Here is a 17867-nt window from a genome sequence, read left to right as displayed (position 1 = left end):
GATCACTGGACAAGTTACTGGAAGTGTAGCTACTGATGGTCAGATCACTGGACAAGTTACTGGAAGTGTAGCTACTGATGGTCAGATCACTGGACAAGTTACTGGAAGTGTAGCTACTGTAATCTGATGGTCAGATCACTGGACAAGTTACTGGAAGTGTAGCTACTGTAATCTGATGGTCAGATCACTGGACAAGTTACTGGAAGTGTAGCTACTGATGGTCAGATCACTGGACAAGTTACTGGAAGTGTAGCTACTGATGGTCAGATCACTGGACAAGTTACTGGAAGTGTAGCTACTGATGGTCAGGTTACTGGAAGTGTAGCTACTGATGGTTTTCCTGATCACCTCTGGAGGCAGGCAGACGCACAATTCTCATCTTTTAACCAATAACAGGGTGAGACATCAGAATTAGGCTGACTAAACGCAGCCGAAGTAAAATAAATAATCCGTCATAACTTGCACACAAGGAGGGATCAGGGAAACTCTGGTCACAACGAGTAGACAGTGGATAAGAGACATTTTAATACCATGTGTAGACGCTCTTTTCTGAAAATGTGGGCCAATCAGAATGTGGCCGAGAAGACGCCAGCTATCAACAGAGGTGCAGGACAACAACTCACAGGATATGATTATTTATTGCATAAAATACTAAATAAAAAAAAGCAACAAACAATCCTAAAGTGATTGCTGAGTAGTCAGATGATCTGTGCAGCGCCATTGATTGGTGGAGTAGAAACAGTCATTTGACTATGATTGGTGGACAGTCACTTGTCTGGAAACTGTCTGTCCTGTTGTGGAATCCGAACTGGTACTGGGCAGGTCCGTCCTCCTCCTGGTCCACCTGGTCCCACTAGTCCAGTCAGTGACCGTGTGTGGCAGTAAGGGTGAGTAAGGCATGTCCAGTCTCACGTCCCTCTGCCCACATCGTGGAAGTACAGGTTAGCACAGAGACACAGCAGCATGATGGAGGCCAGCATGTAGTAGATTAACTTCCTGAACTTGGGATCCAAGTCCCCCTGCCGGTACCAGACAATCTACAGGAGGAAGACCGAGAGATTCAGCTTAACCCCCTGCAGGTACCCCACCCCACATCCCCCTGCTGGTACCCAATCCCACCCCAAGTCCCCCTGCCGGTACCCCACCCCACGTCCCCCTGCCGGTACCCACCCCCACGTCCCCCTGCCGGTACCCAACCCCACGTCCCCCTGCCGGTACCCACCCCCACCCCACGTCCCCCTGCCGGTACCCAACCCCCACGTCCCCCTGCCGGTACCCAACCCCCACGTCCCCCTGCCGGTACCCAACCCCCACGTCCCCCTGCCGGTACCCACCCCCACGTCCCCCTGCCGGTACCCACGTCCCCCTGCCGGTACCCACCCCCACGTCCCCCTGCCGGTACCCCACGTCACCCTGCCGGTACCCACCCCCACGTCCCCCTGCAGGTACCCCACGTCCCCCTGCCGGTACCCACCCCCACGTCCCCCTGCAGGTACCCCACGTCCCCCTGCCGGTACCCAGCCCCAAGTCCCCCTGCCGGTACCCACCCCCACGTCCCCCTGCCGGTACCCAGCCCCACGTCCCCCTGCCGGTACCCAGCCCCACGTCCCCCTGCCGGTACCCAACCCCCACGTCCCCCTGCAGGTACCCAACCCCCACGTCCCCCTGCCGGTACCCAACCCCCACGTCCCCCTGCCGGTACCCAACCCCCACGTCCCCCTGCCGGTACCCACCCCCACGTCCCCCTGCCGGTACCCACCCCCACGTCCCCCTGCCGGTACCCACCCCCACGTCCCCCTGCCGGTACCCAACCCCAAGTCCCCCTGCCGGTACCCAGCCCCAAGTCCCCCTGCCGGTACCCAGCCCCAAGTCCCCCTGCCGGTACCCAGCCCCAAGTCCCCCTGCCGGTACCCAGCCCCAAGTCCCCCTGCCGGTACCCAGCCCCAAGTCCCCCTGCCGGTACCCAGCCCCAAGTCCCCCTGCCGGTACCCAGCCCCAAGTCCCCCTGGCGGTACCCAGCCCCAAGTCCCCCTGGCGGTACCCAGCCCCAAGTCCCCCTGGCGGTACCCAGCCCCAAGTCCCCCTGGCGGTACCCACCCCCAAGTCCCCCTGGCGGTACCCACCCCCAAGTCCCCCTGGCGGTACCCACCCCCACGTCCCCCTGGCGGTACCCAGCCCCAAGTCCCCCTGGCGGTACCCAGCCCCAAGTCCCCCTGGCGGTACCCAGCCCCAAGTCCCCCTGGCGGTACCCAGCCCCAAGTCCCCCTGCCGGTACCCACCCCCACGTCCCCCTGCCGGTACCCACCCCCACGTCCCCCTGGCGGTACCCAGCCCCACGTCCCCCTGGCGGTACCCAGCCCCACGTCCCCCTGGCGGTAGCAGTGTGTACTCACCAGCACCATGGCCGAGCCGCAGGTCAGCAGGATACAGAAAGCCAAGAAGATGTTGAGTGGCCAGGGAGGCAACGAGGGGAACACGAATGAACTGATCACCGTTACCTAGGGAACACAATCACCACCTAACTGATCACAGATCCCCTGCAGACAGATCCCCCACAATGCTCTAACCACTAGACTACCTGCCCCCCCCTGTAACCACTAGACTACCTGCCCCCCCCCTCTAACCACTAGACTACTTGCCCCCCCCCTCTAACCACTAGACTACTTGCCCCCCCCCTCTAACCACTAGACTACCTGCCCCCCCCTCTAACCACTAGACTACCTGCCCCCCCCCTCTAACCACTAGACTACCTGCCCCCCCCTCTAACCACTAGACTACTTGCCCCCCCCTCTAACCACTAGACTACCTGCCCCCCCCTCTAACCACTAGACTACCTGCCCCCCCCTCTAACCACTAGACTACCTGCCCCCCCCCTCTAACCACTAGACTACCTGCTCCCCCCCCTCTAACCACTAGACTACCTGCCCCCCCCCCTCTAACCACTAGACTACCTGCCCCCCCCTCTAACCACTAGACTACCTGCCCCCCCCCTCTAACCACTAGACTACCTGCCCCCCCCCTCTAACCACTAGACTACCTGCCCCCCCCCTCTAACCACTAGACTACCTGCCCCCCCCCTCTAACCACTAGACTACCTGCCCCCCCCCTCTAACCACTAGACTACCTGCCCCCCCCTCTAACCAGTAGACTACCTGCCCCCCCCCCCCTCTAACCACTAGACTACCTGCTCTCCCCCCCCTCTAACCACTAGACTACCTGCCCCCCCCCCCTAACCACTAGACTACCTGCCCTCCCCCCCTAACCACTAGACTACCTGCCCCCCCCTCTAACCACTAGACTACCTGCCCCCCCCCTCTAACCACTAGACTACCTGCCCCCCCCCTCTAACCACTAGACTACCTGCCCCCCCCCTCTAACCACTAGACTACCTGCCCCCCCCCTCTAACCACTAGACTACCTGCCCCCCCCCCCCTCTAACCACTAGACTACCTGCCCCCCCCCCTCTAACCACTAGACTACCTGCCCCCCCCTCTAACCACTAGACTACCTGCCCCCCCCCCCTCTAACCACTAGACTACCTGCCCCCCCCCTCTAACCACTAGACTACCTGCCCCCCCCCTCTAACCACTAGACTACCTGCCCCCCCCTCTAACCACTAGACTACCTGCCCCCCCCCCCTAACCACTAGACTACCTGCCCCCCCCCCCTCTAACCACTAGACTACCTGCCCCCCCCCCCTCTAACCACTAGACTACCTGCCCCCCCCCCCTCTAACCACTAGACTACCTGCCCCCCCCCCCCCTCTAACCACTAGACCCCTGGACTGTTTCCTCGTGTTGTTGGTTAGAGGGGGGGGCAGGTAGTCTAGTGGTTAGGGGGGGGGGGGCAGGTAGTCTAGTGGTTAGAGGGGGGGGGGCAGGTAGTCTAGTGGTTAGAGGGGGGGGGGCAGGTAGTCTAGTGGTTAGAGGGGGGGGGGGGCAGGTAGTCTAGTGGTTAGAGGGGGGGGGCAGGTAGTCTAGTGGTTAGAGGGGGGGGCAGGTAGTCTAGTGGTTAGAGGGGGGGGAGCAGGTAGTCTAGTGGTTAGAGGGGGGGGGGCAGGTAGTCTAGTGGTTAGGGGGGGGGGGAGGTAGTCTAGTGGTTAGAGGGGGGGGGCAGGTAGTCTAGTGGTTAGAGGGGGGGGGCAGGTAGTCTAGTGGTTAGAGGGGGGGGCAGGTAGTCTAGTGGTTAGAGGGGGGGGGGCAGGTAGTCTAGTGGTTAGAGGGGGGGGAGCAGGTAGTCTAGTGGTTAGAGGGGGGGGGCAGGTAGTCTAGTGGTTAGAGGGGGGGGGGAGGTAGTCTAGTGGTTAGAGGGGGGGGGGCAGGTAGTCTAGTGGTTAGAGGGGGGGGGCAGGTAGTCTAGTGGTTAGAGGGGGGGGGCAGGTAGTCTAGTGGTTAGAGGGGGGGGCAGGTAGTCTAGTGGTTAGGGGGGGGGCAGGTAGTCTAGTGGTTAGGGGGGGGGCAGGTAGTCTAGTGGTTGGGGGGGGGGCAGGTAGTCTAGTGGTTAGGGGGGGGGGGGGGGTACTTACGACAACCAGCAGGGATGTCAGTCCTCCAAACGCCAGGTTGATGGCTCTGTCCTGCGAGGACAAGAGGACATTACATGAGACAAGCCAATAACACAGATGCTGTGGGGGTCAAGACTGCTGGACAGTACGGGCTGGAGGTTCCCAGTACGGGCCGGAGGTGCCCAGTACGGGCCGGAGGTGCCCAGTACGGGCCGGAGGTTCCCAGTACGGGCCGGAGGTTCCCAGTACGGGCCGGAGGTTCCCAGTACGGGCCGGAGGTTCCCAGTACGGGCCGGAGGTTCCCAGTACGGGCCGGAGGTTCCCAGTACGGGCCGGAGATTCCCAGTACGGGCCGGAGGTTCCCAGTACGGGCCGGAGGTTCCCAGTACGGGCCGGAGATTCCCAGTACGGGCCGGAGATTCCCAGTACGGGCCGGAGGTTCCCAGTACGGGCCGGAGGTTCCCAGTACGGGCCGGAGGTTCCCAGTACGGGCCGGAGGTTCCCAGTACGGGCCGGAGGTTCCCAGTACGGGCCGGAGGTTCCCAGTACGGGCCGGAGGTTCCCAGTACGGGCCGGAGATTCCCAGTACGGGCCCAGATGGGGCTGTGGTGGTCATGACAGCCGGTCTCACGGTAACTGACCGGTAATCAACCCGTTTAGCATCTCCAGGCCTCCACACATACAAGCAGCTGATTGGAGCATCTACATTTAGAAAAGTCTAGAATATATTTAATAAACATTATTGGTTTTAGGTTAGATATATGATATATCTATGATATAGACTGGTTAATTTATCAGACTAGATACTGTATGTTATCTGGTTATGATATAGACTGGTTCATTTATCAGACTAGATACTGTATGTTATCTGGTTATGATATAGACTGTAGACTGGTTCATTTATCAGACTAGATACTGTATGTTATCTGGTTATGATATAGACTGGTTCATTTATCAGACTAGATACTGTATGTTATCTGGCTATGATATAGACTGTAGACTGGTTCATTTATCAGACTAGATACTGTATGTTATCTGGTTATGATATAGACTGTAGACTGGTTCATTTATCAGACTAGTTACTGTATGTTATCTGGTTATGATATAGACTGTAGACTGGTTCATTTATCAGACTAGATACTGTATTATCTGGTTATGATATAGACTGTAGACTGGTTCATTTATCAGACTAGATACTGTATGTTATCTGGTTATGATATAGACTGTAGACTGGTTCATTTATCAGACTAGATACTGTATTATCTGGTTATGATATAGACTGGTTCATTTATCAGACTAGATACTGTATGTTATCTGGCTATGATATAGACTGGTTCATTTATCAGACTAGATACTGTATGTTATCTGGTTATGATATAGACTGTAGACTGGTTCATTTATCAGACTAGATACTGTATGTTATCTGGTTATGATATAGACTGTAGACTGGTTCATTTATCAGACTAGTTACTGTATGTTATCTGGTTATGATATAGACTGTAGACTGGTTCATTTATCAGACTAGATACTGTATTATCTGGTTATGATATAGACTGGTTCATTTATCAGACTAGATACTGTATTATCTGGTTATGATATAGACTGGTTCATTTATCAGACTAGATACTGTATGTTATCTGGTTATGATATAGACTGTAGACTAGTTCATTTATCAGACTAGATACTGTATTATCTGGTTATGATATAGACTGTAGACTGGTTCATTTATCAGACTAGATACTGTATGTTATCTGGTTATGATATAGACTGTAGACTGGTTCATTTATCAGACTAGATACTGTATTATCTGGTTATGATATAGACTGTAGACTGGTTCATTTATCAGACTAGATACTGTATGTTATCTGGTTATGATATAGACTGTAGACTGGTTCATTTATCAGACTAGATACTGTATGTTATCTGGTTATGATATAGACTGTAGACTGGTTCATTTATCAGACTAGATACTGTATGTTATCTGGTTATGATATAGACTGGTTCATTTATCAGACTAGATACTGTATGTTGACTGGTTCATTTATCAGACTAGATACTGTATTATCTGGTTATGATATAGACTGGTTCATTTATCAGACTAGATACTGTATGTTATCTGGTTATGATATAGACTGGTTCATTTATCAGACTAGATACTGTATGTTATCTGGTTATGATATAGACTGGTTCATTTATCAGACTAGATACTGTATTATCTGGTTATGATATAGACTGTAGACTTGTTCATTTATCAGACTAGATACTGTATGTTATCTGGTTATGATATAGACTGTAGACTGGTTCATTTATCAGACTAGATACTGTATGTTATCTGGTTATGATATAGACTGTAGACTGGTTCATTTATCAGACTAGATACTGTATTATCTGGTTATGATATAGACTGGTTCATTTATCAGACTAGATACTGTATGTTATCTGGTTATTCTCTATGATATAGACTGTAGACTGGTTCAATTATCAGACTAGATACTGTATGTTATCTGGTTATGATATAGACTGTAGACTGGTTCATTTATCAGACTAGATACTGTATGTTATCTGGTTATGATATAGACTGTAGACTGGTTCGTTTATCAGACTCCCTTTAAGAATGTGCTCCTAATCTCAGCTCGTTACCTGTATAAAAGACCCCTGGGAGCCAGAAATCTTTCTGATTGAGAGGGGGGGGGGGTCAAATACTTATTTCCATCATTAAAATGCAAATCAATTTATAACATTTTTGACATGCGTTTTTCTGGATTTTTGTTGTTGTTATTCTGTCTCTCACTGTTCAAATAAACATTATAGACTGATCCTTTCTTTATCAGTGGACAAACGCACAAAATCAGCAGGGATCAAATCCTTTTATATATATACTGTTATTGATTAGAGAGACATTAGGGTTATATACTGTTATTGATTAGAGAGACATTAGGGTTATATACTGTTATTGATTAGAGAGACATTAGGGTTATATACTGTTATTGATTAGAGGTTAGAGAGACATTAGGGTTATATACTGTTATTGATCAGAGAGACATTAGGGTTATATACTGTTATTGATTAGAGGGACATTAGGGTTATATACTGTTATTGATTAGAGAGACATTAAGGTTATATACTGTTATTGATTAGAGAGACATTAGGGTTATATACTGTTATTGATCAGTGGTTAGAGGGACATTAGGGTTATATACTGTTATTGATCAGTGGTTAGAGAGACATTAGGGTTATATACTGTTATTGATTAGAGAGACATTAGGGTTATATACTGTTATTGATCAGAGAGACATTAGGGTTATATACTGTTATTGATTAGAGGTTAGAGAGACATTAGGGTTATATACTGTTATTGATTAGAGGGCCATTAGGGTTATATACTGTTATTGTTTAGAGAGACATTAGGGTTATATACTGTTATTGATTAGAGGGACATTAGGGTTATATACTGTTATTGTTTAGAGAGACATTAGGGTTATATACTGTTATTGATCAGTGGTTAGAGGGACATTAGGGTTATATACTGTTATTGATTAGAGGGACATTAGGGTTATATACTGTTATTGATCAGAGGGACATTAGGGTTATATACTGTTATTGATCAGTGGTTAGAGGGACATTAGGGTTATATACTGTTATTGATTAGAGAGACATTAGGGTTATATACTGTTATTGATTAGAGAGACATTAGGGTTATATACTGTTATTGATTAGAGGGACATTAGGGTTATATACTGTTATTGATTAGAGGGACATTAGGGTTATATACTGTTATTGATCAGAGGGACATTAGGGTTATATACTGTTATTGATTAGAAGTTAGAGAGACATTAGGGTTATATACTGTTATTGATTAGAGAGACATTAGGGTTATATACTGTTATTGATCAGAGGGACATTAGGGTTATATACTGTTATTGATTAGAAGTTAGAGAGACATTAGGGTTATATACTGTTATTGATTAGAGAGACATTAGGGTTATATACTGTTATTGATTAGAGGGACATTAGGGTTATATACTGTTATTGATTAGAGAGACATTAGGGTTATATACTGTTATTGATTAGAGAGACATTAGGGTTATATACTGTTATTGATTAGAGAGACATTAGGGTTATATACTGTTATTGATTAGAGTGACATTAGGGTTATATACTGTTATTGATTAGAGAGACATTAGGGTTATATACTGTTATTGGTTAGAGAGACATTAGGGTTATATACTGTTATTGATCAGAGAGACATTAGGGTTATATACTGTTATTGATTAGAGAGACATTAGGGTTATATACTGTTATTGATCAGAGAGACATTAGGGTTATATACTGTTATTGATTAGAGAGACATTAGGGTTATATACTGTTATTGATCAGTGGTTAGAGGGACATTAGGGTTATATACTGTTATTGATCAGAGAGACATTAGGGTTATATACTGTTATTGATTAGAGAGACATTAGGGTTATATACTGTTATTGATTAGAGAGACATTAGGGTTATATACTGTTATTGATCAGAGAGACATTAGGGTTATATACTGTTATTGATCAGAGAGACATTAGGGTTATATACTGTTATTGATCAGAGAGACATTAGGGTTATATACTGTTATTGATTAGAGAGAAATTAGGGTTATATACTGTTATTGATTAGAGAGACATTAGGGTTATATACTGTTATTGATCAGAGGGACATTAGGGTTATATACTGTTATTGATCAGAGAGACATTAGGGTTATATACTGTTATTGATTAGAGAGACATTAGGGTTATATACTGTTATTGATTAGAGAGAAATTAGGGTTATATACTGTTATTGATTAGAGAGACATTAGGGTTATATACTGTTATTGATCAGAGGGTTATATACTGTTATTGATTAGAGGGACATTAGGGTTATATACTGTTATTGATCAGAGAGACATTAGGGTTATATACTGTTATTGATCAGAGAGACATTAGGGTTATATACTGTTATTGATTAGAGGGACATTAGGGTTATATACTGTTATTGATTAGAGGGACATTAGGGTTATATACTGTTATTGATTAGAGAGACATTAGGGTTATATACTGTTATTGATTAGAGAGACATTAGGGTTATATACTGTTATTGATTAGAGAGACATTAGGGTTATATACTGTTATTGATCAGTGATTAGAGAGACATTAGGGTTATATACTGTTATTGATTAGAGAGACATTAGGGTTATATACTGTTATTGATTAGAGAGACATTAGGGTTATATACTGTTATTGATTAGAGAGACATTAGGGTTATATACTGTTATTGATTAGAGAGACATTAGGGTTATATACTGTTATTGATCAGTGGTTAGAGAGACATTAGGGTTATATACTGTTATTGATTAGAGAGACATTAGGGTTATATACTGTTATTGATTAGAGAGACATTAGGGTTATATACTGTTATTGATTAGAGAGACATCAGGGTTATATACTGTTATTGATTAGAGGGACATTAGGGTTATATACTGTTATTGATTAGAGAGACATTAGGGTTATATACTGTTATTGATTAGAGAGACATTAGGGTTATATACTGTTATTGATTAGAGAGACATCAGGGTTATATACTGTTATTGATTAGAGGGACATTAGGGTTATATACTGTTATTGATTAGAGAGACATTAGGGTTATATACTGTTATTGATTAGAGGGACATTAGGGTTATATACTGTTATTGATTAGAGGTTAGAGAGACATTAGGGTTATATACTGTTATTGATCAGAGAGACATTAGGGTTATATACTGTTATTGATCAGTGGTTAGAGGGACATTAGGGTTATATACTGTTATTGATCAGTGGGACATTAGGGTTATATACTGTTATTGATCAGTGGGACATTAGGGTTATATACTGTTATTGATTAGAGAGACATTAGGGTTATATACTGTTATTGATTAGAGGTTAGAGGGACATTAGGGTTATATACTGTTATTGATTAGAGAGACATTAGGGTTATATACTGTTATTGATTAGAGAGACATTAGGGTTATATACTGTTATTGATTAGAGAGACATTAGGGTTATATACTGTTATTGATTAGAGAGACATTAGGGTTATATACTGTTATTGATTAGAGAGACATTAGGGTTATATACTGTTATTGATCAGAGAGACATTAGGGTTATATACTGTTATTGATTAGTGGTTAGAGAGACATTAGGGTTATATACTGTTATTGATTAGAGAGACATTAGGGTTATATACTGTTATTGATTAGAGAGACATTAGGGTTATATACTGTTATTGATTAGAGAGACATTAGGGTTATATACTGTTATTGATCAGAGAGACATTAGGGTTATATACTGTTATTGATTAGAGGTTAGAGAGACATTAGGGTTATATACTGTTATTGATTAGAGGGACATTAGGGTTATATACTGTTATTGATCAGAGAGACATTAGGGTTATATACTGTTATTGATTAGAGAGACATTAGGGTTATATACTGTTATTGATTAGAGAGACATTAGGGTTATATACTGTTATTGATTAGAGAGACATTAGGGTTATATACTGTTATTGATCAGAGAGACATTAGGGTTATATACTGTTATTGATCAGAGGGACATTAGGGTTATATACTGTTATTGATTAGAGAGACATTAGGGTTATATACTGTTATTGATTAGAGAGACATTAGGGTTATATACTGTTATTGATTAGAGAGACATTAGGGTTATATACTGTTATTGATTAGAGGTTAGAGGGACATTAGGGTTATATACTGTTATTGATCAGAGAGACATTAGGGTTATATACTGTTATTGATCAGAGAGACATTAGGGTTATATACTGTTATTGATCAGAGAGACATTAGGGTTATATACTGTTATTGATTAGAGAGACATTAGGGTTATATACTGTTATTGATCAGTGGTTAGAGGGAGGGTCAGTGGTTACACACACACACACACACACACACACACACACACACACACACACACCCGTGCAGAGGTTTCTCCAAACAGCAGTCTGTTGTCATGCCCGCTGGTGCCATATGTTCTGGAGGTGAAATCATTGGGAGTGAAGTCATCCATGGCTCAGCAGCTCCACCCCATGGACACACAGAGGAACTGCATGCTAGTACCTCCACAGGGGCAGGCCTTACCGGACAGGAAGCAGGGCCAGCCAACCAGATGCCTGACCTGAAGGGTGGGAGGAAGAGGAGAGGGAAGTTAATAGCCTGTTCATTACCCCATAAAGGGGACTGGCTAAAACACTCCCTCATCTACTTCCCTTTCTGATTCCCCCTATTCCATCTCCTACTTCCCTTTCTGATTCCCCCTATTCCATCTCCTACTTCCCTTTCTGATTCCCCCTATTCCATCTCCTACTTCCCTTTCTGATTCCCCCTATTCCATCTCCTACTTCCCTTTCTGATTCCCCCTATTCCATCTCCTACTTCCCTTTCTGATTCCCCCTATTCCATCTCCTACTTCCCTTTCTGATTCCCCCTATTCCATCTCCTACTTCCCTTTCTGATTCCCCCTATTCCATCTCCTACTTCCCTTTCTGATTCCCCCTATTCCATCTCCTACTTCCCTTTCTGATTCCCCCTATTCCATCTCCTACTTCCCTTTCTGATTCCCCCTATTCCATCTCCTACTTCCCTTTCTGATTCCCCCTATTCCATCTCCTACTTCCCTTTCTGATTCCCCCTATTCCATCTCCTACTTCCCTTTCTGATTCCCCCTATTCCATCTCCTACTTCCCTTTCTGATTCCCCCTATTCCATCTCCTACTTCCCTTTCTGATTCCCCCTATTCCATCTCCTACTTCCCTTTCTGATTCCCCCTATTCCATCTCCTACTTCCCTTTCTGATTCCCCCTATTCCATCTCCTACTTCCCTTTCTGATTCCCCCTATTCCATCTCCTACTTCCCTTTCTGATTCCCCCTATTCCATCTCCTACTTCCCTTTCTGATTCCCCCTATTCCATCTCCTACTTCCCTTTCTGATTCCCCCTATTCCATCTCCTACTTCCCTTTCTGATTCCCCCTATTCCATCTCCTACTTCCCTTTCTGATTCCCCCTATTCCATCTCCTACTTCCCTTTCTGATTCCCCCTATTCCATCTCCTACTTCTCTTTCCTTGATACCGTCTCTTCCCCTTCGCCCTCTCATCTCTGTCCGCAGCCCAATCCCAAATCCCCCCCTAGACACTAGTGGAGATCCCAGATGACTGAATGGGTCTAGGCAATATGGTGGAACTTCCACCTAGCCTATCAGAGGAAAGTTCAATAGTTCTAACTACTTCCACCCAGCCTATCAGAGGAGAGTTCAATAGTTCTAACTACTTCCACCCAGCCTATCAGAGGAGAGTTCAATAGTTCTAACTACTTCCACCCAGCCTATCAGAGGAAAGTTTGAACTAATGTCAAACTGCTTCCACCTGGCCTATCAGAGGAAAGTTTGAACTAATGTCAAACTACTTCCACCTAGCCTATCAGAGGAGAGTTCAATAGTTCTAACTCCTCTCACCTGGCCTATCAGAGGACAGTTCAATAGTTCTAACTACTTCCACCCAGCCTATCAGAGGACAGTTCAATAGTTCTAACTACTTCCACCCAGCCTATCAGAGGAAAGTTCAATAGTTCTAACTACTTCCACCTAGCCTATCAGAGGAGAGTTCAATAGTTCTAACTACTTCCACCCAGCCTATCAGAGGAGAGTTTGAACTAATGTCAAACTACTTCCACCCAGCCTATCAGAGGAGAGTTTGAACTAATGTCAAACTGCTTCCACCTGTGAAAAGATCTCAGAACTCCACAAGTCCATAGTGTGTAGTACTAGAGGTCCACCTGGGCCTCCCCTCCTCCTCCTTTCTCCTCCTGTATCCCTCTCCTCCTCCTCCTCCTCCTTTCTCCTCCTGTATCCCTCCTCCTCCTCCTCCTTTCTCCTCCTGTATCCCTCCTCCTCCTCCTCCTTTCTCCTCCTGTATCCCTCTCCTCCTCCTCCTCCTTTCTCCTCCTGTATCCCTCCTCCTCCTTTCTCCTCCTGTATCCCTCTCCTCCTGCATCCTTCTCCTCCCTCCCCCCCTTCATCCCTCTCCTCCTCCCTCCCCCCCTTCATCCCTCTCCTCCTCCTCCTTTCTCCTCCTGTATCCCTCCTCCTCCTCCTCCTTTCTCCTCCTGTATCCCTCCTCCTCCTCCTCCTTTCTCCTCCTGTATCCCTCTCCTCCTCCTCCTCCTTTCTCCTCCTGTATCCCTCCTCCTCCTTTCTCCTCCTGTATCCCTCTCCTCCTGCATCCTTCTCCTCCCTCCCCCCTTCATCCCTCTCCTCCTCCCTCCCCCCCTTCATCCCTCTCCTCCTCCTCCTTTCTCATCCTGTATCCCTCTCCTCCTGCATCCTTCTCCTCCCTCCCCCTCTTCATCCCTCTCTTTCCCCCCCTTCATCCTTCTCCTCCCTCCCCCTCTTCATCTCTCTCCTTTCCCCCCCTCATCCCTCTCCTCCTCCTCCTTTCTCCTCCTGCATCCTTCTCCTCCCTACCCCAGCTCTATCCCCTGCTCTACCCCCTGCTCTACCCCCTGCTCTACGCCCTGCTCTACCCCAGCTCTAGCCCAGCCCTAGCCCCAGCTCTACCCCCAGCTCTACCCCCAGCTCTAGCCCTGCTCTAGCCCCAGCTCTAGCCCCAGCTCTGCTCTACGCCCCAGCTCTAGCCTAGCTCTGCTCTAGCCTAGCTCTGCTCTAGCCCAGCTCTAGCTCAGCTCTACCCCCTGCTCTAGCCCCAGCTCTAGCCCCAGCTCTAGCCCCAGCTCTACCCCAGCTCTGCTCTACCCCAGCTCTGCTCTACCCCAGCTCTGCTCTACCCCAGCTCTAGCCCCAGCTCTAGCCCCTGCTCTAGCCCCAGCTCTAGCCCCAGCTCTACCCCCAGATCTAGCCCCAGCTCTAGCCCCAGCTCTAGCCCCAGCTCTAGCCCTGCCCCAGCCCCAGTTCTAGCCCCAGCTCTAGCCCCAGCTCTAGCTCAGCTCTACCCCCAGATCTAGCCCCAGCTCTAGCCCCAGCTCTAGCCCCAGCTCTAGCCCTGCCCCAGCCCCAGTTCTAGCCCCAGCTCTAGCCCCAGCTCTAGCCCCAGCTCTAGCCCCAGCTCTAGCCCCAGCCCCAGTTCTAGCCCCAGCTCTAGCCCAGCTCTAGCCCAGCTCTAGCCCAGCAGTATGTTACTGCACGGTGTAGAAGACCATTCTAGGCCAGAGAGCAGAGACTGTTTTCTGTTGCAACAACATTCTGGGTGAAAAGGCAGAATTCCTGAGGCAGCTTTGTGCTCCAAAGCCACAGGAACAAGAGGTCCATTATGACCTGGGAACTAGCTGCTGCTGCATGGGATCATGGGAACTAGCTGCTGCTGCATGGGATCATGGGAACTAGCTGCTGCTGCATGGGATCATGGGAACTAGCTGCTTCTCTCCAGCCTCCAGCTCCATTTCAGCCTGGGCTCCATAACACATCATAACCCTAAGAGCTGCTGCTGCATGGGATCATGGGAACTAGCTGCTGCTGCATGGGATCATGGGAACAGCTACACTGAAAACAACAGCAATCACCCAACTGGAGTCTAAATGGCCTTGCTAGTTACAAACATTTTATTATTATATTTTAACCTTTATTTAACGAGGCAAGTCAGTTAAGAACAAATTCTTATTTACAATGACGGCCCACCGGGGAACAGTGGGGTTAACTGCCTTGTTCAGGGGGCAGAACGACAGATGTTTTACCTTGTCAGCCCCAACCGCCGGGCTCCCCGCCCCCCCCCAACTACCGGGCTCCCCGCCCCCCCAACCACCGGGCTCCCCGCCCCCCCAACCACCGGGCTCCCCGCCCCCCCCCAACCACCGGGCTCCCCGCCCCCCCCCAACCTCTGGGCCCCCCGCCCCCCCAACCACCGGGCTCCCCGCCCCCCCCCAACTACCGGGCTCCCCGCCGCCCCCCCCAACTACCGGGCTCCCCGCCCCCCCCAACCACCGGGCTCCCCGCCCCCCCCCAACCACCGGGCTCCCCGCCCCCCCAACCACCGGGCTCCCCGCCCCCCCAACCACCGGGCTCCCCGCCCCCCCAACCACCGGGCTCCCCGCCCCCCCCAAAGCCATAAGACTGGTTGGCCATTTGATTAATTGTTCAGCAGACTATTTACATTGCTGCTACTCGCTGTTTATTATCTATGCATAGTCACTTTACCACCACCTACATGTACACATTACCTCGCCTAACCTGTACCCCCTCCACATTGACTCTGTACCGGTACCCCCTGTATATAGCCTCCACATTGACTCTGTACCGGTACCCCCTGTATATAGCCTCCACATTGACTCTGTACCGGTACCCCCTGTATATAGCCTCCACATTGACTCTGTACCGGTACCCCCTGTATATAGCCTCCACATTGACTCTGTACCGGTACCCCCTGTATATAGCCTCCACATTGACTCTGTACCGGTACCCCCTGCATATAGCCTCCACATTGACTCTGTACCGGTACCCCCTGTATATAGCCTCCACATTGACTCTGTACCGGTACCCCCTGTATATAGCCTCCACATTGACTCTGTACCGGTACCCCCTGTATATAGCCTCCACATTGACTCTGTACCGGTACCCCCTGTATATAGCCTCCACATTGACTCTGTACCGGTACCCCCTGTATATAGCCTCCACATTGACTCTGTACCGGTACCCCCTGTATATAGCCTCCACACTGACTCTGTACCGGTACCCCCTGTATATAGCCTCCACACTGACTCTGTACCGGTACCCCCTGTATATAGCCTCCACATTGACTCTGTACCGGTACCCCCTGTATATAGCCTCCACATTGACTCTGTACCGGTACCCCCTGTATATAGCCTCCACATTGACTCTGTACCGGTACCCCCTGTATATAGCCTCCACATTGACTCTGTACCGGTACCCCCTGTATATAGCCTCCACATTGACTCTGTACCGTAATACCCTGTATATAGCCTCCACATTGAATCTGTACCGTAATACCCTGTATATAGCCTCGTTATTTTATTTTATTGCATTTAAAAAATAAAAATCGGCGCATGTGACAAATACAATTTGAATTGATTGTAGGGTAACTTTATTTGTTTATTTAATTTGGTTTTTCCAAGCAAAGTATAATGGAGTTATACTCCAGTCTAGTTGGTGGCAGTAATACAGCATTTATTGGATGTCAATAGCCGTTAAACCTCATCAAAGAAGAAGGTTAAATAATTCATACCGGCGGCAGGGAGCCCCGACATACCGGAACCGGCTAGCTACAGCAAAACAGTCGGTAACAGCTGGTCGTCGTTAGGCTTGCTAGCTAGCTTAGCTATCTTGGGCGCTGACCTCACAGATGTTAATTTTAACATTGATTTCAGACACTTATCAAAAGGTCCCAGAATATATCTAGGAGCTTAATGTTTAGACGGCTAGCTAGCTAGCTAGTTAGTAAGGCTGCTGGTTATCTAACCTTAACGGCTGGTTGTTACTGATAGCATGTCCGCTAACAATAATACTACCAGAACAGGCTGAAAACACCGAGTTCAAAGGTTCAACCAAACGTCTACTTTGTTTCAATGTACTTACGTGTCAGAGCATAATTAAAAAGTTGTGTTTCAGATGAATATGTGTCAACTACTTGTCAGATTATTCAGTGTCTTCAAAACTTCCAGGAGCGAAATGAATTCTGATCGGGTCAACTAGAAATTACAGCCTGGCGGCTTAAAGGGAACGTGACAGTACTCTTAAAGGGAACGTGGGTTATTACGCAGATACACGTTTCAGCAAAAAAAGATTTGCCATTATTCAATACAGTGTACTAAATCAACATATTTCACATGTATTATTAATGGGTCTGTTTTAATTGAGTTGATGAGTGGTGATTAATGCAAACCTTTTTATTTAGGGACACCATTCTGCAGAAATGTTTTTGGAAATCCCAGTGGTGGAAAAATTGTCATACTTCAGTAAAAGTATAGATACCTTAATACCTTAAGTAAAATTCACCCAATAAAATACTACTTGAGTAAAAGTCTAAAAGTATTTGATTTTAAATATACTTAAGTATCAAAAGTAAATTTCATTGCTAAAATATACTTAAATATCAAAAGTAAAAGTATAAATCATTTCAAATTCCTTATACTAAGCAAAGCAGACGGCACCATTTTCTTGTTTAGAAAATGTATGGCTAGCCAGGGGCCACACTCCAACACTATTTTTATTTACAAAACATGCATTTGTGTTTAGTGAGTCCGCCAGAACATATGCCGTAGGGATGACCACGCGATCTCTTGATAAGTGCGTAAATTTCACCATTTTCCTGTTCTGCTAAGCATTCAAAATG

General features: G+C 47.3%; 1 protein-coding gene across 2 annotated transcripts; it reads right to left on the bottom strand.

Moving 5' to 3' along the window:
• Nucleotides 1–619: 619 nt before the first annotated feature.
• Nucleotides 620–17275, bottom strand: tmem243 (transmembrane protein 243). 2 transcript variants are annotated; one of them, XM_082972032.1, is made up of 5 exons: nt 17111–17275; nt 11488–11688; nt 4526–4576; nt 2394–2498; nt 620–1037 (listed from the first exon to the last, which is right to left on the bottom strand). In XM_082972032.1, exons 2-5 carry the CDS (start codon nt 11578–11580, stop codon nt 909–911), a joined length of 378 nt encoding a protein of 125 aa, XP_082828158.1. In that variant the 5' UTR covers nt 11581–11688; nt 17111–17275; the 3' UTR covers nt 620–908.
• Between the last annotated feature and the right edge of the window lie 592 nt (nt 17276–17867).

This window comes from Salmo salar, unplaced genomic scaffold, assembly GCF_965601325.2.
Source record: "Salmo salar unplaced genomic scaffold, fSalSal1 ptg000525l, whole genome shotgun sequence".
Taxonomy (NCBI): domain Eukaryota; kingdom Metazoa; phylum Chordata; class Actinopteri; order Salmoniformes; family Salmonidae; genus Salmo; species Salmo salar.
This window is presented reverse-complemented; position numbering and strand designations above follow the sequence as displayed.